Source organism: Acipenser ruthenus, chromosome 4, assembly GCF_902713425.1.
Source record: "Acipenser ruthenus chromosome 4, fAciRut3.2 maternal haplotype, whole genome shotgun sequence".
NCBI lineage: Eukaryota > Metazoa > Chordata > Actinopteri > Acipenseriformes > Acipenseridae > Acipenser > Acipenser ruthenus.
Window position 1 is genome coordinate 63,211,550 of NC_081192.1, and position 22,633 is coordinate 63,234,182.

The 22,633-nt window shown below is 37.0% G+C and overlaps 1 protein-coding gene across 8 annotated transcripts in view; it reads left to right on the plus strand.

Moving 5' to 3' along the window:
- Positions 1-20,773, plus strand: part of LOC117400469 (solute carrier family 12 member 7-like) — a 118,752-nt gene extending 97,979 nt beyond the window's left edge. For 3 of the 8 annotated variants that reach the window (XM_034000497.3, XM_034000498.3, XM_059022639.1), the window contains exons 15-26: positions 220-339; positions 1,835-1,939; positions 2,329-2,497; positions 6,999-7,194; positions 8,180-8,349; positions 8,555-8,686; positions 9,013-9,120; positions 10,668-10,778; positions 12,244-12,416; positions 13,713-13,727; positions 19,050-19,183; positions 19,489-20,773. In XM_034000497.3, the coding sequence (XP_033856388.1) occupies positions 220-339; positions 1,835-1,939; positions 2,329-2,497; positions 6,999-7,194; positions 8,180-8,349; positions 8,555-8,686; positions 9,013-9,120; positions 10,668-10,778; positions 12,244-12,416; positions 13,713-13,727; positions 19,050-19,183; positions 19,489-19,580 (1,525 nt within the window). In that variant the 3' untranslated portion in view covers positions 19,581-20,773. Of the gene's footprint in view, positions 1-219; positions 340-1,834; positions 1,940-2,328; positions 2,498-6,998; positions 7,195-8,179; positions 8,350-8,554; positions 8,687-9,012; positions 9,121-10,667; positions 10,779-12,243; positions 12,421-13,712; positions 13,729-18,848; positions 19,184-19,488 lie in introns of those variants that run through there. The other 5 variants (XM_059022640.1, XM_059022637.1, XM_034000499.3 and 2 more) reach the window with 5 other exon arrangements.
- The last annotated feature ends 1,860 nt before the right edge of the window (positions 20,774-22,633 follow it).

A 22,633-nucleotide genomic window follows, 5' to 3' on the forward strand; every position in this document is an offset into this window, starting at 1 on the left:
CTTTCCTAAAAACATTCATTCAACCTGAGCTTACCACTCCATTTGTGAGGAAACATGGTTGTGGACATTACTTTGAAAAAGTGCCATAATCATGGAATGTTTTATCTTTGTCCAGATATTTGTCTAAATGTAATTATGCTTTGCATGTACATTCATATTTAAAATCATTTTTGTTTTTATATATTGAAGCTGTATTAATGTGTTTGTTTATTTCACCAGGACTCTTTCCTTCTTGGGAATGAGCCTTTGTCTTGCCTTAATGTTCATCTGTTCTTGGTACTATGCCTTGATTGCCATGTTGATTGCTGGATGTATATACAAATATATTGAATACAGAGGGTAAGAACAATGTATTTTATTTTCTGTACATTAAATAGTCTCTTAATATGTACTGTATGTATGTGTGTGTGTGTGTGTGTGTGTATGTATGTATATATGTATGTATATATGCATTGTTTGTGGAATTTGTTAAGGGAAACTAAATCAGGTAGACGGACAGGTTTTTCAACTGACTTTTGCCAGTGCCACAATTTTTGTCTGCTTGACCTAGTTTTGGTATAGTGTGAATTTTTTTTTTTTTTTTTTTTTTTTTTAAACTCACAAACTGGAGAAGCAGTTCAGTCTAAATCCGTATTCTCTAAATAAAACCAATAGCTTCATTATCACACTTATTTTCCTCTGCAAGGGAGGCCTATGCCTGGCTATTGCCATATGTTGTAGGCACCCATTTGTAGGCACATCACTATAGTTTTACATACATGTAGAGAAACACGTATCCAATTATGCTGAAACTTCTTTACGCCGTTGAGACGGGGTAGCCCTGCCCCTGTGTTTATTTATATTATTTTGTATTATTATTTAAATGTACTGTTTTGTGTTTGCTTTAAATGAGGGTTTGTTATTATTGTTTGCCAGCATGGATGGCGTTAAAATTCCCCATCTAGCTAAACTCGTGAGAATGCATGGTCGCAGCTAATGATTTATTGACAAATTGGCTGTCGACCACGTGTATGAGAAAGCCCGTGCAGAATGTGGTTGAGGGATAAATTAGGTAATTGATAGCCATTTAATCCCTTGACCACGATATAAAAATCAGCAGCTTTTGCTGACCGGGGTTGATTGGAGAGTGGAGAGTAGGAACACGAGAGATCTAACAGAAAGAAATAACAATTGCTACGCGTACTGGAGTTGAACCAGCACGGTCTTTAGTTTATTTTGCCGTGTTGTATTTGTTTGTTTGACCTCCGTGCTGTTTTTTGTTTTGTGTCAAAGTCTTTTGTTTTGTTTAAATATTTTATTTACAAATAAAGAATTAAGAGCGCATTTGCGAATCACCTCAGCAGTACTTTCTGCCTGTGTCTTCCTGGTCTGACATCACCACCAAGCCATCCTGCCACAGGCGTACACAAATTATTGAAAATATTAGAATCTGGCCATATAAAGAGACTTCTGCCTGTCAGTCTGTGTATGAAGTTTGTGTTATCATGGTCAGTAACGTACTTGAATCATGTTGAAGAACCATGCAAAAAATAAAATGGCCTGTTGTAACACATTTTTGTATAATCTGAAAATCTTACAGTGATGTAATTGCTGCCATCCAATTAAGAAACTAACTGAAAAAAGAAGCTGTTTGCATTTATAAAGTGTACTATAAAACCTAAAGTGAATAACTTGCTTGGTTCTTTTATTTTGTAGTTCTTAATCTGTGTACTGTACATTCAGTTTATAGCGTTGTGTGTGTGGAGAAAAAAAAAAAAAGCTGATTAATTACACATTCGTGTTGCCCTCTAATTGGATTCTAATTACATGTACATTTTTTATATTCTTCTGTTAGAGCTGAAAAGGAATGGGGTGATGGAATCAGAGGCTTGTCTCTCAATGCAGCTCGCTATGCTCTGATCAGGCTGGAGGAAGCCCCTCCTCACACAAAGAACTGGCGGTAAGCTCTTTTACTGTATGTGATGGTATGGAAAACTACATCCTTGTATTAAGCGTGTTAACTGAACTAAACAAAGCACAGGGCAGGTTCAAACATGATTGTCAATATCTGATATTTAAAAGTCCACCGACTATAAATTAATTAGTTAAAAAAAAAAAAAAAATTAGCTTTGTATACCTGTTGGCATTCCTCTTAGGTTTTCAAAGCTTTTGTTAAAATGCCCAGCCCGCTGTTTACTTTTCAGTGCTCTTTTATACTACAAATATGCATTGCATTGTAGATCTTTTTTTTTTTTTTTTTTTTGATCCTGCACACTCCCAATAATTAGAAAAAAAACTGTCTTTTAAAAAACTAAAATGTTGTATGTTATTTTTCTTTTTTTTTTTTAGGCCCCAGTTGATGGTGTTATTGAACTTGGACTCAGAACAGAATGTTAAACATGCTAGACTTCTATCATTTACCACACAGCTGAAGGCAGGGAAAGGACTGACCATAGTTGGGTCTGTGATTGAGGGGACATATATGGTAAAGCGCCCAGAAGCAAAACAGTCTGAGCAGGTACCAGGATATATGGGATGTATTATCTCGTCAAATACATTTTGTGGGGTTTTATTTTTTTCACTGCTGCTACAGTCATCATTTATTTTTGCTTTGAAGCTACCTCCTAGTTCCCTATCAAGTACGAAATATAACCATTACCTAATGGGTATGTATCCTTAAAGACTGCTCGTCAGAGCCTGTGATGGAGTCATGCCCACCCCCGATGGCATATATAGACCTCAATAGATCTCAATATCATTTTTCCTATCATCCGACCTGAAATTGAGAGAGACTACGAACAGATAAGTGTTGAATATACTTTCATCTGCTTATTCGCTTGTGTAATTACACTGTTAATGCGATTTATAATGATATTATATTACGTGACTATAGTAATTGCTATGTACACGTATTGTGCACTCAGTCGTGGTTTTTCGGTAGTCCTTCAGCGGCCTTGTGCTCCGCTCGAAGCCGGCAGCTCCATCACCCCTTCCCTGGGATCGACTACCTTAACTCTTAGCGGTCCTATGTCAGACCTGGTCCGACATCATCAAAAAGATGCAAAAAACGGGTTTCTAGTCGTTATTTCTCCGTAAAAAGCCGAGAAAACCATTCAATGGCCGAGTGGGAGCGACATGAGCCGAGACAAGCCAAAAAAAAAAAAGGGCGTATCTCATGAATAGTCATACTTGACCCTGGCATCAGATAACGGCGGCCATAATGAAACAAGCTGGCTGATACTGCATCAGCGCTCAGAGAATATCACAGACATTTGCAGAGCTTTTTTCAGATGTTATAATAATAAAGTAATGACTTGGATCGCATTATTGAGGCGTTTGGTGATAAAACGAGTGATCAGGAGATGATTGATCGGTATGTACGACTATTATTATTATTATTATTATTATTTATTTCATAGCATATGTGAAAGCTATAGCGAACGAAAGGGTGGGGCGGGGCTGGAGGTGCCTAGTGAGTGCTTTGTTGATATGCAGGGCCTTTTAAACCCGTTTGACTGTGGGGGAAAAAAAATACTTTTAAACAGCACGTCTAAAATTAACTGCACGTGTGAAAATAAATTGGACCTGATGAGTCTGACACGCACTTAATAAATGGACTGCAAAGGGTTAAGTCGACTACTTGTGTTCTCTCTCTCAGGCTGCTAGCTTTGTTGAAGTTGAAAATTAAAAATTTCATTTTTTATTATGAAAATTATACATAATTAACAGTAATCGAGTGTTTACTGTTTTGTGTGAGGAAAAATTGTTTTACGGTGTGTATTTTTCTGGTTTTTTTTCACAGAAATTCTAGCACACCTGTTGGACCGAGATGCGCGCTTCTGGTTAAAACTGCTTGCAGTTTTCTCCCTTAGTGTCTCGTTGCCACATTAATTCTGCTTGCAGAATTATTGTGAAGACTGTTAGGGCTCTAATAGTAGGTTTCCTCAGTTTTCAGACTGTTGGATTGCCAAGAGTGCTGTAGGTGAGCATCCCTATAGATCGCTCCCATGGTAACTGTGGGTCCAGACCTGCTCCCGGTCCCACCAGTACACTGTACATCGAACGAGGTTACCATTCCGATTCACTAGCAGTTGCTCAGCTCAGCTCGGCTCTGCTTCGGGTCTGCCCGTAGTGTTTCGTTGCCGCCTTGGTCTCTGCGTGCAGTGCCATTGCGAAGGCTGTCAGGGTTCTGACAGCTGGCTTTCCCCAGTCTTAGGACTGTGTCGGTTTGCTAGAAGCACTATAGGTGGGCACCCCTATAGTGTGCTTAATTGTTAACTGTAGGTCCAAGCCTACCCCGTTCCCAACTGTACAATTTTGTACAACGAACGAGGTTACTACTCCGATTCACTACGCAATCGCTAGGCTAGCTCTGCGCCTGGTCTGATTGCTTGCAATCTTTCCCACAGTGTTTCGTGCCGCCTTGGTCTCTGCTTGCAGTACCATTACGAATGCTGTCACAGCTCTGAAAGCAGGCTTTCCCCAGTCTTAGGGCTGTGTTGGTTTGCCAAAAGCTATATAGGTGGGCACCCCTATATATTGCTTCTGCAGTAACTGTGGGTCACAGACCTGCTCCATTCCCGACCCGGTATACGTACTGAACAGCGAACAAGGTTACTGCACTGGGGTTACCACCAAACTGTACAGTACAGAGTGTATCACCAAACCGGACCGTACCTAAGGTACCGAAACGAGTTGTACCACCACTGGGAGTACCACTGAACCGTACCATACCAGGTGTACTGTACCGAGTTTACCACCGAACCAGACCGTACCTAAGGTATCAGACAGAGCGTACCACCACTGAGTGGTGAACCACCACCGAACAGTATTGTACAGAGCGTACCACCACCGACGGTGTACCACCAACAAGTCTAGCATTCACTGAACCGTGCAAAGTACTTTACAGCTGCACTAGTGTTCAAGCACTGTGCGGCTGGGAACCAGTTGGTTAATTTCAGTTCATTTTACTGTCAACTCTGTTCAACCTCGGTTCATCACCGTTCAGACTTGGTTAAAAAAGGTGGATTGTGTTACAAAACAGGTTCAAGACCAGCGGACGATTTCAGTTTTGACCGTTTTGCTGTTTTATATATTTTTTAAATACAGTACTTTTGCCTGCAGCTTTGCTGCGTGTGCTGTCTGACAGCGGTATCTATTGGCAAGTACTGTGTACTGCATGCTATAAAGTACTATATGTTAAGGGCGAAATCCGGTGGTCTAGCAAGTCTAGTTTTGCCCGGTCCAATCTAATTTCGCCAAGGGTTACCGCTTTTTTTTTGTCACTCAACCCCGTCCAATCGGGCAAATCTAGATTGGCCCAGAACTTGAAAAAGACAACTGGTCAAAACCCGTTTTTTCAACAGTTTTCACTGAATTTCGGGGCTAGCCCTGGCAAGTCTAGTTTCGTTCTATGCTTCAAAATACGTGGGTAGCACAGTGCCAGAGGCTCACCTCTGTCAGCAGATTAAAAGGGCTACTCGAGCATTACAAGTCCCGTGGCCTGTTGATGAGACACGGAAGCAGTCAATTTGAGGATTAACCTACTTTCTCTCAGCCCCCCCCCCCCCCCCCAAATGCACCCAGATTTTCTTTTCAAGGTGCATTCATCTTTGGGTCTACAGCTCCATCTGTTTCCCAGGTCTTTGGGGACTTTGTATAGCATCCATGAGGCAGGGAAACTCGGCTTGGCTGAGTTCCCTACAGTAGATGGGGCCATCGCTTCTTTTGTACAGACACCCAAGTCAGCGCTCCTTAATAAAGACACTATCTGCCCAATAAACAGTGTCGGGTCTCAGAGGTGATCCTTAAGCGGGCTTCCTCGGCTGGCGCGTTCACCACACGGCTGGGTAATTATAACAGCATGAGCTGTGATTTGTTAATAAGAACCTGCTCCGTATCCCTAAGCTGAACGGACAAGCAGTAGGCAGGAATATTTTGCTGTGGTAGCCGCAAGACGACAGCTGTGGCTGTCTGTGGCATTCTTACGTGTTGTTCCCGCACTGAAGCAGGCAGACAGGCAGGTGAGAGCCGGAACGGAGGCATGGAGACATGGAGACACACATTGTGTTGTGTGTTTTTAATAATAAAGAATTGTTTTTTAGATGTAAAACATTGCCGCTTACTTTTTACTCTCTTAAACATCAAGTTTAAAATGAATTAAGGATACAATTGAGCCATCCTGAGTGTGCGACCCACCCAGTCTCTGCAAACAACAAACAAGTGGAAACAATGTATATGTGTGTATGGGTGTTTACGCTGGCATTTTGTGAATCAAAATATAAATAATTTCGGGCTTAGTTCTTTCATTCCTGTTCTGAGTGACAGGCAGACCTTTGGAATATCCGAACAAAAATTAACATGAGAAACTGCATTGACAACCACATTGGTTTGTGTCATCGGCTCACCAGCGACCCCTGTAGTCTGGTCGGGCGCTTACGGGCTTGCCTGTAAGCTGCCTGGAGCTGCGTTGTCCTCCGACGCTGTAGCTCCGAGGTGGCTGCATGGTGAGTCTGCAGTGTGAGAAGTGGTCGGCTGACGACACACGCTTCGGAGGACAGTGTGTGTTTGTCTTCGCCGCTCCTGTGTCAGCGCAGGGGTGGTAGTAGTGAGCCAAGCTTAAACAATAATTGGATATCCTAAATTGGGAGAAAATAATAAAAAATAATTGGCGACTACTAAATAAAAAAATATATATATACATTTTTAAATACATGCTTAACTTTTTTTTTTAATCATAACTATTGTATGGCACCCTTTGTTTTGTATATAATTCATTTAAGTAGGGCCATCACAACATATTCTTACTTCTGTGATATTTTTCAACTTTAATACAGTGTTACATATAATGGCTGTGATATTTTTTTTGCAAATTAACAAATATTCAAATACTTGTCTGAATCTTGAACAGATATCTGAACATGAATATTCATAGTTTGTCCCAGCACTAGTTAATACATTGTTGTTTTAGTATTTATTTAATTGTATTTATTTATTTATTTATTTATTTTACTTTAAAGAATGTTAAGTCTGCGATGGCTGCAGAGAAGACCAAAGGTTTCTGTCATGTTGTGGTCTCCTCTAATCTACGAGATGGGTTTTCCCACCTCATCCAGTCTGCAGGCTTGGGAGGAATGAAGCACAACACTGTTCTCATGGCCTGGCCAAATTTGTGGAAACAACAAGAGGATCCCATCTCCTGGAGGAATTTTATTGGTAGGTGCCATTCCTTTTTACTATCTTCTGCACAAAGTTGAAAGCAGGAAGCGAAATGTTACACTGATCACACATAACATCACATTTTGAGATAAATGCTTGCAACAGTAGGATGTTATTAATCAAACTAAGTTGTAGTTCAGGGGGATAATTTAAAAGTAAACTTATCTGAAATGTGACAAAATTGCTTGATGCCTAAAAGAGCATATCCAGTCAATTAGCAGGATAATGGTACAGTAGTCCCCTCGGGAAGCAAGCGAAGTGTTCTTATAGCCAAAATATTCTCATCAACATATGAAATTAACTGAATATGTAAAAGCAAAACACTAGCCAACGTAATGTTAATAAAGCTAAAGCAAAACAACACGGTCAAAAAGATTAAATCGCTATGTACTATGAAATTAGCTGGCAGAGGCAAAAATAATGGGCGTTACTTAGGATTAATTTAACAATAATAAACTGTCAAACTAAATTAACACAGCACCCCTACACACGTTACAAAATGCAGCAGCAATATACTAGACATTATTTAACAGAATGGTGAAGCAACTCACCAGTACGGGAAACATCAAATTGCTCGGCGACTTGTGGCTGATTCAGGTTTTTTCAAGAGCTCGAAAAATGTCTAACAAGAGAAACAGCAGTGCATTTTGCCGTTCGTTTACATGCCAATTTGTAGCGATGAGGTGCACTTGTGGAAATCGGAATACAAAACATGATATGACGGCGGTTCTGGAAAGATTTTAATAAACCAATCAGTCCCTCAAGACACTCGCTTTTTTTACAAAACAGTACTTTATCCGTTGTGAACGAATCGCTATCGGTGCCAAGATGGTGTTCTTTTAAGCGAAGTTCCTATTCCTTTAGCCGGAGCATTTACAATGGGAAAAATCTGTTTCACCACAAGGGTGTTCCCTTAGGGGAAGTGTTATCTTAGGAAGTGTTCCTAATACGCTGTATTATGATTGTCCCTTTTGCATTGCAGAGACTGTAAGGGAGACGACTGCTGCACACCAGGCTCTACTGGTTGCTAAAAACATTGACTCATTTCCAAGCAACCAAGAGCGCTTCAGCAATGGAACCATTGATGTCTGGTGGATCGTCCACGATGGAGGACTGCTTATGCTACTGCCCTTCCTTCTTCAACAGCACAAGGTATTTGACTGTCATTTATTTCCAAAGCAGCTGTATTGGGGTTGATCATTTAGGTATTGTAAACATATTTATTTATCCTTGCAGTATGGATGATGTATTGATTTGAATCTCATTAAATAATGTTCAGCCTGTGTATAAACTAATTTTCTTCTGAGCCCCCCTGCCCCCCACCTTAGTTAAACTGTTAATTTGCCTGTCTTTTCAGGTGTGGAGGAAATGTAAAATGCGCATATTTACTGTAGCCCAAATGGTTGATAATAGTATTCAGATGAAGAAAGACTTGCAGATGTTTTTATACCACCTGCGACTTAATGCAGAGGTAGAGGTAGTTGAAATGGTAAGTTGTCCTATTGTACTAATAATTGTGATTTGTGCACTTTGTCACTTTGTAACTTTTGTGTTGTTTTATCCTTTCAAATGTGTTATTTTTCTGTTTCCAAGGGAGCAATTACTATAGATATGTAAATATTCATGTGTGTGTGTTTTTTATTTGATTTTTTTTTTATTTTATTTCCAAAACCCTTTATGCAGCATTAGTGCTCAGTGTCAAATCTTTAGTTTCTTGATTTTTCTATAGAAAATAATGAAATGTGTTATTCAGTTAGTACATTTAAAAGCAAGAATATTGTGCATTAAGTACTGTTTCATTATTTTATTAATCAGCATGAAAGTGACATCTCTGCCTTCACGTATGAAAAGACTCTGGTGATGGAGCAGAGATCTCAGATGCTGAAGCAGATGCAGCTCTCCAGAAATGAAAGAGAACGAGAGGTAACCCTGTATTCCTGCTTAGTTTAATCTTGGTTTTAATCACATATTAAATTGTTACAATTACTACATCCATTGAATTTAAATTTGTTTTATTACTGATGCTATTGTTTTTATTATCCTTAACTGTAAATAAAATTGTTTAAAATGTATTTATTTAGCCAGGAAATTTACCCATTGAGACCATATCTATTTTTAAATGTGATTGTGAACTGAAATAAATTAGTTTTTTTTTTTTTTAATAAAATTATAAATATGTAGCTATAGTAAGCACTTCTAGGAAATGAACTGTTAATTGTGAAGAGAACATACAAAACTGCAAACTAACAATTGTTAGGCTTTACATACTACACGCAATTGTTAGGTTTTACATACTACATACTAAAAAAAAAAAAAGAGCAACTCAGTCTAATTTATTATCATGGTCATACTCAGCTTGATATGTGCTTGCAGTGATCCTGCATTTCTGTCGAAACTGGTGGGTTTAAGTTGTTGTTGTTGTTGTTGTTGTTGTTGTTGTCTGTAGCAAAAGAGCTGCTAGTGTATTTTGAGAAATGAAGGAGCAGACTAGATGTACTCGTGTTTGATACTGGAACTCACTTTGACAGTAGACAAGTAAGCGTCTTTCTGTCCAGTGAGCCGTCAAAAAAAAAAAAAAAATCCTATTCATTTTTAGTGCTTTGCTCCATTAAGCGGTTCAGTGACTAACTTTCTATTTAAACAATAACTGCACTCAGACACTCAATACAATGATGCCACGGCCAGGACACAGCAATGCGATTAACTCAATACAATGTTGCCGAAAGGCTCAAGACACAGCAATGCGATTAACGCGATTTAAAAAAATTAATCACTAAAAACATTTACGCGTTAATCGCAGAAGTTAATTGTATCTATTGTATCTATCAACAACAAAAACTTCTCTGCACAGTGAACAAGATAAAAAAAAAAAAAGTTTTTTTGGGGGGGGGGGGGGGGGGGGGTTGAGTAAAAAAGCTTTTAGAATATATAGATTATTGAATGTGAAATCATTGATCATTGGATTACACAAATTGAGCAATGTTTTTTATTTAATAAAAAAGGCAACAATAAAAGATTAACACAAGGACTGAAGCGGTTATAATTATAATAATTATATATCTACACTGCTTATCCATATGTTATTTTGTGAATGGGGTTGTGCTTCTGTGTGCCCCAAGGAGTTAAATAGAGATTAGTGTTATTGCAGGGAAAAGGTTAAGGTTAAAAAGAGTAAAAGTTAACTATTGGATTGATCAATAACAAAAGTTAGAAATGTTCAATACCAGGCATTTTTTTGTTTACGGTTTTATTTGTTTTAAGGGTATGGTTGAGTACAATTTCTTGGTTTTAACATACCCAACTTTAATCTTATTTTTTGTGGTTGGTTTGGTTCTTTCTGAGTAACAGAACTAATAAAACAGATGGCTTGTGCTCCTGGAACAGCAGTACTTTAGTGTTACTTCAATATAACTGACTGTTCACTTTCCTGTTTTGTCTGCTGTCTGTACCTGGTGACCATCATGTCCCAGATTCAGAGCATCACTGACGGGTCTCGTAGCTCCATTAGAAGAAAGAACCACTCTAATCAGTCTGATGGCCAAGATGAAATTGTCATACAGCTCGCTGACAAAGAGGAAGAGGTAGTCCAAGTACATGTGACTGCTCCCAACACCATTCCCATTCCAATACTTAGAGTGCCACAGCAAACCACACTAAACTAAATAAGTGAAATTAAAATTAGCCAGTTAAAAAAAGAATGAAAATAACTGACAGTTGAAATAAGACTTATCAAATGTCCTTCTTTTACAGGAAACTAAAGTATTACTACACAAAACATAAATGTACTTAAATTAAAAAATACATTTTAGAAATATTCCATAGTTTTGCTTTTTACAACTGTTGCCTTTTACTGTTGCCCATGTGAAACAGGCATACAGTATCTGCAGCATGTCAAACATACATATTATAAATGTTGTGTAAGTATTTAAATGTACACAACATGACACTTACATGCTATACAATACATGTAATGCGTAAAGGCAACAGTATAGATATTGTACATGCTGTATATAAAACAACAAGATTATTAGAGATAATCATTCCTCAAAATTGTTTGACTTCTGCCTTTTAAGCGGTATGTGGATGTACCAGTAAATTGATTTGTTTTCCATAATAAGAAAGAATGGCACTCGAAGTATTCCGTTATCCCAATACCTGTACTGTATGTCAAAGCCTACCCACCTCTCAACCATTATTTTCCTCGCCCGCCCCATTTCATATTCTGTATCTGTATTGTAACAATCACACAAAGAAATTCTCACTTTATTCAAAGACTATTTTTATTTACAGTTTGGTATTCATGAAATATTTTTCAACTGTTTGCAAAGAACCGTTATAATACTGTTTAAAACCACTTTAGAGAATATTTGCAAACATTCTTATAAAAAAGATATGAGTTGAAGTTTTGTGAAGGTGGCCTGCTAATACTGATCATTATGCAATGCTTTTTGGAAGCCTGTACTTAGCAATTTACAGTCTGTGATCTGATGCTACTTGTATTGTTAAGTGAATGGCAAATACTCAAGGTTTAGTGTGGCATATGACAATATCAATGAAGATTCGCTGGTGTTTTAGCAATACGTTGTCCCTCTCCAGGCTCTGTCCCTTTTATCTGTGCCTTTAATACTTGCTAACTGGTGTAATGGTTCAGTAATGTTGGAACTGTATAGACTGTAGCCTACTTGTACATTAATATTATATTAAGGATTAAACAAAAAAAGCAACAATTTAAAACCCACATTATTTCCCTGTTTTATACAAAAAAAAGATGTAAAATGTGTAACAAGAAGTGTAATGAGTAAACTAAAATGCGTCCATTTACAGGTATTGTACAATTATCCCTACGTAGCAAATAAGAGAAGTAAATGTCTATCATCCTGTTAATAAGCCCACTGCATTCATTCTTGTTATTAAAAAGTACTGGATTTTCATTCATATTGTGTCACAACGTTGATCACATAAACCTGATACACGCTGCAGCTGGGTGAAGCTGCAATACTCAAGATGTTTGAGAAGTGCTTCAGTGCTCCATTTTGTTCACCTCAGGCCCAGTTAATCCACGACAGAAACACAGCATCACACGCTGCCATTAGCAAGAAGGTTGATGCTGTTCCAGATCGAGTCCACATGACTTGGACCAAAGAGAAGTTCACTGCTGAAAGGAACAGAAACAGAGAACCTGCAGGAATAGGGGTTAGGGACCTCTTCAACATGAAACCGTAAGTACCCGTTTTCAGTAGTTCAGTGTGGGATACGAGGTCGGTAAATCCATTGGAGTCAGATGCATCTACCAGCTGGGTAATGCTTTCACAATATCCCCAGCTGAGTAATGTAACTTACAAGTATGTTTTCAGATAGTAGGGATTAGGGGTGTAACGATACACTAATGTCACAATATGTATCCCGATATGCATACAATATGTATCACAATACATGTGGTGGTACTGATGGGCTATATGTGTGTTGCATAATAAGATCAAATGTTCATTTAATGATGGACCATTCTGTTTGGGATAGAGATAGGCCAGACTATAAAACGCACTATAATTTTTCATTCAAAAACCATTTGGTGAACTACAATGAGCTATGTTGTGCTTTGGGTCTTGTAGCACAATACATACCTCTGCAATGGTACAATATATAATCTAAACAAAGTATCATCAATACACAGTGAATTGTTCCACCCCATGGAGGGATTACTTAAAGGTGTTCCTACTTTCACCCTTTAGAATCTGATGTAGGACAATGGAGAATAACAGTGACGAGCCATCATAATAGCACGTTGAACTTATGAACCACTCTATGTAATATGTAGGGTTTGACCATTATAGGTCCATTGTCTGGGTTTATTACTTCTGATTTGTTCACCCAGGTGGCTGTACTGAAAATCCTATTAGTATTAACGGTAAATCATAAATTGCTGGTTACAGAAGATCCTGTAGCGTATATAATAAACACATTACTTTTCATTGCTATTTTACACATCACTGTTCTTACTTTGTAGCACTGTGCAATGCATAAGGTGTTTTTCATTTTGAATAAAATGTACTTCCTCCAGCAACACTAAGGATGCTGTATTTAAAAAAGAAAAATTGATAAAATGGCTTTCCCTGCTTATCTGAGCTCCTGCAAAAATATTTTGTCGAATGTATTTCTCTGTTATTTTATAACATTTTAACATAAGTAACTTGAACTCTGCAACTGTTTTAAAAGCTGAAAACAATTATAAAGGTCTAATTAATCAAATGATCAGTTCAATTAAGGGTCTAGAGCTCAGCTGGAATGAAAAGCAGCAGACACAGGGGGTCCCCAGGATAATATAGACCATAAAAACGATTGTGGGTATTTTGATATTTGTCTAAGTCTAAGATCCGACACAGGAGACAACAGTAAATAATGAGATTTTTGTAAGCACTACAGGGTGTTCTGTACCCCTATAAATCATGTTTTATATATAAATGATATAGATGTAAAATCTAACCTTTTTATGATTTTGTTTTGTTTCTTCCTTCTAGAGAGTGGGAAAGTCTGTAAGTCTCATTTACTTTCACTTAGGCTGTGTGTGAGAGTTCTGTTTTGGTGCTTCTTTAATTTTATTCCCTTCCAGCACACAAAAAACAAAACCAAATTTCATTTTTTATCTAAACCATTTGAATATTCTAAAATCTAGCCATACAGTTTTCTGACTGCTGAACTGTATACATTTTATTTAAACTTAATACATGTCCTATTTGTCCTGTGAGCTGGAAGGTGTCTTAGCTTTTATTTGCTATTTGCATGTGATCTACAATACATAGCATGTGTGATTTATAATGTAGCATCTGCTTTCCATATTAAGAAATTGAATAAAGAGTATAGTACTTAAGAATTGCTTGCCATAGAAGACACTAGAACATACACTCTTGTATTCGTATTCTGCAAGTGTAAGTTTTTAAAAAATAAATATACATAGGTACATATTTCTTCAGTTTGAACTGAATGATCAAGGACATTTTTTAGGCTGTAGAAGTTATTAATATGGAAAGCATATGCAGGAGTTATAATGGTCTAATAATGCATAAACATATGAAATGCTCTTACAAAGCTATTAACATCTTTGAAAAGCAAAAAAAGCATGCTTTACTAAACAGCCATTGATATGCTCTAGCACTGTACCTGGCACAAAATAATGCTAACTAGAATTGTACTTTTTTTACCAAAAAGACCATAATTTAGTACAGACCATTAATTTATTGTGCACTATTTTGTAGCACCATTACATTATTAAATAAATACTTATAAAATAATATTTTATTTCATTTATCTATTTTAGTTCTTCTTAATCTTAATGCATGTACTGATATTTTTTAAATAACATGTTTTTTTGTCTGTTCCAGCAGTTGCTACTGTTAATGTTCATGCCAGGTTTAATGTTAAGATTGATAATCCCATATGTATATACAACTATGGCCACATTTTTTGCATCACCCTATAAATTTATATTTTGCTTCATGCTGAATAATGATACATTAACATATTGAATTACATACCGCTTTGTACTTTCCTATATACTTATCGAAAAACTGACAACAATTTAAAATGTTATAGTTTCTTTGATTACATGATGTTAAATAAACAAACAAACAAACAAACATTAAACAAATAAACAATGTTTTTTTTTGTTTTGTTTTGTTTCTTAAATATTTCTGAATCCTAAAATTCTAGGTGTTGCAAAACCTTTGGCCATAGCTGTAGACCTTTATTTAATACATGCATGTCAAAAGTTGATTATCATGTAGGAATATCTGGCAGGGCTAAATGCTAATATTGACTTTGACTGTCTCATTTTCAGTGTAAAACTAATTCTTTATTTAATAAAACTGCCAGCAGGATTCTGTATAATTAACAATGCATCGCCTGGGCTGGATTTCAAACCCAGCTATATCGCTTACATAATTAAGAATTTGGGGATTTTGGGAGTCAGCTGTATTACACATAAATCACCTTATCTTCTGTTTCAGATACCCCAGGCAATCTCTCTCTGCAGGAGGTTTTTGCAGAATTCTAAATGGAAATGTTCTGTTGGGCTTTGATCCCATTTATTATAATCGGGGTTCATAAGGGGACCCCATACTTCACTACTATACAGAAGAATTGGCTGAATGACGGTGTCAAAAAATGTTATCCAAATTTTTATGGTGGTTTAATTTTGTAAAGCGGATTTTTTTTTATTTTTTTTTTTATGGCATAGAAAGCCGGCATCTTTTTAAATGCATTTATAGCCAGTCTAAAACTCCCTGACGCACTGATTGTCCCAGGTAGTTGTAACTGGTGCTATGCTTTGAGGTGGTGTTGCCCAGAGTGAAGTGGTACCTGTTTCCCTGACATCTGGCTTTCTTCTGGAATACCATAACTCTGGCCTTGTCCAGGTTTACTGTCCGTGCCCATTTGTGACAGTACTGCTCTAGCAGTGCCAGGCTGTGCTGTAGACCCTGCGCTGTGGGTGACAGCAGGACCAGGTCATCTGCATAGAGCAAGATTTTAATTTAATTTATTTGTCATGTAGAGTCCAGGGGCAGCAGACTGCTCCAACATCGTGGCCAACTCGTTCATGTCATGTAGATGTTGAACAGTGACAGCAGCCCTGTCTCACTCCACGGCCTTGGTGAAAAGTGCATTGACCTAATGGTGTCATAGACACAGACCTGGGTGCCAAATTTCTCTCTCTCTCTCTCTCTCTCTCTCTCTCTCTCTTATATACAATCCGTGTTGCGTATCCGACTGCGGTGGTGCACGTGGTAATCATCAATTGCAGTAATCATCAATTGCAAAATACATATATTTTTAATACAACTTTTTGTCCACTACACTTCTGTCTTGGATTTCGAGATGTGATGGAATTTGTTGAGCCATACTGTGCCGACGCATAAAACAAGGCTGTTTAAACTTTAAAAGCAGAGAAAAGCTTTCAATGGCCGATAGAAGCCGAGAGAGGCCGGAAAAAAAAAACTGAGGCGGATCTGAGCAATACGCATAGTCCCTTCAACACAGACATAACACGGACATAAACAAACAAGATAGCTGCTTCCGCATCCAGCGCTCAAAGAAAATTGCGGACATTTGCCCAGCTTTTTGAGGTGTTATAGTAATAAAATAATAACTTGGATAGCATTATTGAGGAGTTTGGTGATAAATCGAGTGATCAGGAGATGATTTATCAGTATGCACTACTATGAAGAGATATGTGATAAATACAGCGAACAAGGAGTGGGGCAGGGCTGGACATGCAGTACGTTTTTTTTTTTTTTAAATTTAGTAATCCACAATTATTTTATTATTTTCTCCCAATTTAGCATATCCAATTATTTTTAGGCTCAGCCCACCGCTACCACCCCCGCGCTGACTCAGGAGCGGCAAAGACGAACACACGCTGTCCTTTGAAGCGTGTGCCGTCAGTCCACCGCTTTTTTTCACACTGCAGACTCACTGTGCAGCCACCTCAAGAGCTACAGTGTCGGATGACAATGCAGCTTACAGGCAAGCCTGTAGTCTGCCTGGCATGCCTGGCCAGACTACGGTGAGCCGAGGACACCCTGGCCGACCTAAGCCCTCCCGCCGTTTATCATTTATCATCAAAAAAACACAGAAAACGAAAGGCTGAGATTGACAGCTATGAGACGGTGTCCTCCAGTAAAAAAATGTAAGGGGAACGAAAATTCTGAACGCCGACGAGATGTTACTTTCGATTTGACAGAGGCATTTGTTTGTGCTAATATTCCCCTGGAAAAAATTGATAATCCCAAACTATGTGCATTTCTGAACAAACATGTGATAAATGTGGGAGCAATTCCTACAGCAGGTCAACTGAGAAGAGAATATCTACCCCAAATTGCTGAGTTGCACAAGATTAATATTGTACAACTGGTAAAGATGTCTGACGATGTATCTGTAGTTACTGAAGAGTCTACAAATGCAAAATATCAGTATGTTTTGCACATTTTGTTTGTTCTCCAAGGACTATCGAATACCTTCGAACTGAAGGTAATATTAGCCGATACAGTTAATCTGTACTCTGTGAATTACTCATCGGTGGCACAGGGCGTGGAAAAGGAAATGCACATTTCAACTCCAGAAAAGTTTAAAATCTCAACTCTCCGTAATTGCGACGCATGCCAAGGGACTGGTGGATCTGATTCAGTGGTTTGAAAGCCGTGAAGTGAGAGTCCATCAAACACATAATAAAGTTGCAGAATTAATAAATCCATACCGAGCGATGGAACAAAGAGGTACACAGCACAGATGCCACAATAAACAAACTATGTGTAAAAACCTTCCATGAGGTTTCTGAAAAAACTGACTAATTACTACAACCCGGATCAATGCAAAAAGAAACAACGTTTTTTTCAACCAGCTCATGACTTTCTGGTGGCAGTAAGGATATTTGACCCACAACAAGTGTGTTGTTTGGATCTGGAAGCCCTCCCATTATATTCTATTCCAGGATTTGATGTTGACTGTAAATCAGAAATGGACAAATACCTCCATATGCAAAAGAAAACGGCAGTAGAATGACTTTGAATTAATTTTGGTTTAAAGCTGAAGAATTATTTTCCAATTTAACACGAAAGGCTAAAATATATTTGTCAGTTGTTACCAATGCTGAAAGAAGTGTTTCTTCTTATGGCCAAGTTTTTTCAGAACAATGCCAATCTATGAAAGAAGGCAGGGTTAACCAACTGGCAATGCTTAAGTTTAATAGCAACATTTCATGCATGGGACATTTTTCTTTCATGAAACTCTAAGTGACACTTCATGTGCTGCTTGCGAACAACCTTGCATTATTATTATTGTTATTATTATTATTTATTATTATTATTATTATTTATAATATATATGTTACAGCATTGATGTTATGATTTCAGTATTTTATATAAATTGTTCTGGGAATCAGTGCTGTTTTTTAATATTTTGTTGACAAATGATGTGTTCCTACTAGTAAACTGAAACATTGAAATTATTTATTTACACATTCTAAGAATTAATACTGAATAAGACGTATTTGTAATAAGGGGAAGCATGACTAAATAAATGTCCGTAGCTGCTGCTTCCGCCTAATCAACACGCCAATGCGCGTCAGCAGAATGATTAACTGAGATGATTAAAGGAATCGGGAGATTTATTAATCAATAAGTGGTTTAATTAAGCAGACTACATGACCACCTTGCGGTCGGAGGAATGAAGTGCAGCCTAAGAAAGCAGGTTGCATAAAACGCAGGGCCCCAGCTATAGGGCACATCCTGCACTCCACTCGGAGAGCCTTTACCAGATGCGCCACTCGGGAGCCCCGGAGATGCAGTTCTGAGTGTCCTGTTGATATGCAGTGCCTTTTAAACCTGTTTTACTTTGAATAAAATTACTTTTAAACAGCGTGTGTAAAATAAACAGCTTGTGTGAAAATAAATTAAACCTGAAGCTCCTGACAGGCACTGAATGATTGGACCGTAAAGGGTTAAAAGTTTAAAAAAGTGGTCAAAATGTAAAAAAAAAAAAAATTAAAACACACCTTACGTAAACGGTTGTAGCAACATATGGGAACATGTAACACAGTAAAATAAAAAGGTCCTTAAGGTTCAGAGTTGAGCAGTCTTATGGTACATATTTCCAAGCTTTACAATCAGTCAAATATGATCCAGTACAAACAAGTGCCTGCTAAATCAGCATGCCTATTTTATTGACAAAGGTATGGCACCATCTGTAGGCCAATGCTGGGTAGCACACATTGGGATTATTTACAGTAATTGTTACTCAGTTGCCTTGTAGTTAATATCCAATGTATACAATATGTGAGAAACATAGTTATCTATCTGTTGCAGGAATCAGTCAAATGTGAGGAGAATGCACACTGCTGTGAAACTTAACGAGGTGGTTGTAAATAAATCCCAGGATGCTCATCTGGTGTTGCTGAACATGCCTGGACCGCCGAAAAACAAATGTGGGGATGAGAACTGTATCCTTTACTTCTGCTTTCCAGGTAAAAGCCAGGTTAGAGAAAGAGAACAATTTGATCACAATGAAGGGTATTTTAGAAAGTATCTGTAAAGTGCCATACACAGAGATTAACATTTTATAAATGTAATACTGTATCGATACACTAAATTAAAAAAGATGCAAGTAGTGTATTCCATGTCATATTTTATTTAAACCTCTAAAATTGGATAAAGAGTTTTTGAGGTAACTAAGGCTTATGCTACTGCATATTGGAAGTCACCTGAGATACATCTGAAGTGATTAACCTTGACTGTAGTTCTTCAGATATGGAGTTTTTAGAAGTCCTAACAGAGGGCCTCAACAGAGTTCTTCTGGTTCGGGGTGGCGGACGGGAGGTGATCACTATTTACTCCTAGGTTTGATTTAAAGGAGAAACTGCGAAGAAAACACTACTCGGCACTCTTCGGTCAGTGGATGCTGTCCATTGGATTTTGGACCTCAAATAAAAACCTGCTTAGTGCAAATGATATACCAGTGCAGTTATAGCAAGTGATGTTCACTTTGAAAGGATGTGCTATCTGGGAACATGTAATGAGATGCTGGGAGTAAAACAGTATTACTGTATCTATCTTTATGAACAGCTGGTGCACCAGCCTGTGCAAAGAAAAGTGCGATAGACCACTGTGTCATTACAGAATCCACAAGCACATCTGCATCAGTTATGCTTTATTTAGGAGTATGCTCCATCTATACCTATATGTGATAAATTGCATTAACATATTTTAGAACCATTAAATAAATATTTGTTTTATTTAGTAGGCCAGAGGTCAAAAGGTCAAACATGAGGTTAAATACATATCCCTACATGTTTATATAAAATAAAAACCAACCAGCCGTTAGAAACTAGTAGAAAATAACATTATTTTAGGTATATGGTTTTATTTATTTTTTTAATAAAGCATGTATTGAGACCCCAGAATAATTTTGCACACTCCATATTTCACTCCTTGGTCTGATGTAATGCAGCCTGTAATTCCTTGAACATACACAATATTTAGTGATGCATTTCAAATCCGGTTTAGCACCTTTGTTTTAAATAGGATGGTGAGTTTATTGGCTTTCTGTAGGGCAGATCTATAGTTTATTTTGACTCCAATGCATTAATATAAATGTAAAGCAATGTACTGCAAATGTGCATTTAAGTAAATCTGTGATTTTAAAATCCATGACTTGTTGCTGTTAAAGAACTCTTTTAAATAAGGTTTACATATCCAAAAAATGATCTTTTGAATGGTTATTTAATTGAATTGAATTGAATTTGTTTGATGTTTATTATTCCCTGTGCATTTGTGTAGTGAAAATTAAGTGAAAGTGAAAACATGTGTTTCAGTGTTTTTGTTGTAACAAAGGATGTGCAGTTTGTAGATTTATAGAATAATAATTAGAGCATTAAAACGAACACATTCCATACAAACTAAAGCATATCATTTCATGAAGATAAATGCAAAAATTACAAGAACCGTAGATTTGTCAATACATTTTGAGCAATGCAATAATGTTGGAATTTTAGTGTCAAACTATTTTTTTAATAAATTTTGTTTTAAAATAATATGTTTGTTAGTTTTATATAAAAAGCAATAATAAGTATGTGTGTGATTGCACAGAATGAGGGTCGTTCCGTAATACTGGTATTTACGAATAAAACCAAGGGTGAATGCATCTAGTCTTTTTGATCAAAATTGGAGCTTCTGAATACGCTACTTTTTGTCATATTGTTTGCTATGTAAATTGCAACTCCTGCCCCATGTTTTTTTTTATTTATCAAAACACATAATAAATCTGGTTCATTGATACATTTATAACAACAAAAAAAATAATAAAAGTAAATAAGAACTACAAATGAATGCTTGGTCAGGGATATTCTATAAGAACAGAGGATACCAAAAACAATAAATGCAGTAATGATGTAATGACGACACTCTCTAGTCGAAACACATATGCTGTTGTGCTTTGTATAAACTTTAGCTGGAGTTTTACACAGATATTCATATACATATAATGCATTTATGAGTATACAGCTCATTGTTATTTTGTACAAGTTGGTATACTGTCAAGCACAGTGCCTAAGAAATGTGCCAAAAGGAAACTGAAAAGTACTTCTGGTTTCTGGTTATTTCTGAAAACATGCACTTAAATCATGTCTGCGTCATTTCTGTCTTGTTATGGAGTATCGGATAGAAAAAACTGTTAAAAACTATTAAATTGCAATTTGCTACTTTGTGAAGTTAAAATTAAATTAATGTTACAAAATTAACAGAAACAAATTGATGTGGTGAATTTGAGGACTCAGAGTGCCTGCATTTTGTATTACTAGTATTGCAACATTAACTGTTTAATTTTCATTTCATGAAAACAATATGGCAGCATTTGAAGAGCTTCATGTATCAAAATCCAATAACACAATAACGTTACTGGTGTAGGTATGAACTGTAATCTGAGAAGAACAGAAATCAAAGATTTGATCCATGCAGTTGAGGTGTAGCCTAATCACTTCTTAATAGAAATATAAAGTTACTTTGGAACTGGATAGTATATTGAACAACAACTTTGGCATGGGAAATAACAGGTATTTGTTGCAGGATGGAGATTAGCTTGCCTAGCAAAATTTGTATTAAATGGTGTACTAATTTGTATTAGTTGAGGAAAGTACATTTTGAATTTTTTTTTTGCATTAGTGTGATATGAAAGATATTTGTAGAAAACGCACAGGTTGCACTAAAGTAGCAAAAGTCTGTTTACCCCCCAGTAACACGCTTCTCATTCAAATTACATTGCTGCAGTAACTATACATGTAAAACACCAAACAGCTGTGTAGATTTATGGCTTGCTTGTAAATTTGTTCTACTTGCAGCATGAATATTACAATGTTTCACTATGTATTGCCATATTTCCAGTTTCTTAAATGTGTTTTAGCTTTGCAGTGTTTTGTATGTAACCAAAACACTACGTTTTTTATCCATTGTAAAAATAAAAAGTTTTTAAACTAACTGTTTAGACGATCAGTTTAGAATAAATAAATGAATAAACATTTTCACATTAACTGAACTTTGTCATGAAAATGTTACAGCTGTGTTTTTACAATTATTTTATGAATATATTCTGTTGTAGTGTCTGTACAGAGTTAACAGACTAACCCTTTATTAGATTGTACGTGGTTGCTGTAGATCTCTGGGAGTGTTTTTATTTATTTGATTAAATTAACTGTTGTGGGTCAGCTGTCACCGTATTCTGCCAGGAACATTATACCTAAGCAGTTTGATATGCTAGACATCTTTTCAAATCTCTGTTGTACAGGCAGATCGAAGTAAAAGTAATGCAAGGAATTGAGGGGAAAAGTTGTAAATTAAATGCATTTTTATCATTTAATAATATTTGAAATTGTAGTTGCCAAATAATTGTATTCTTGTGT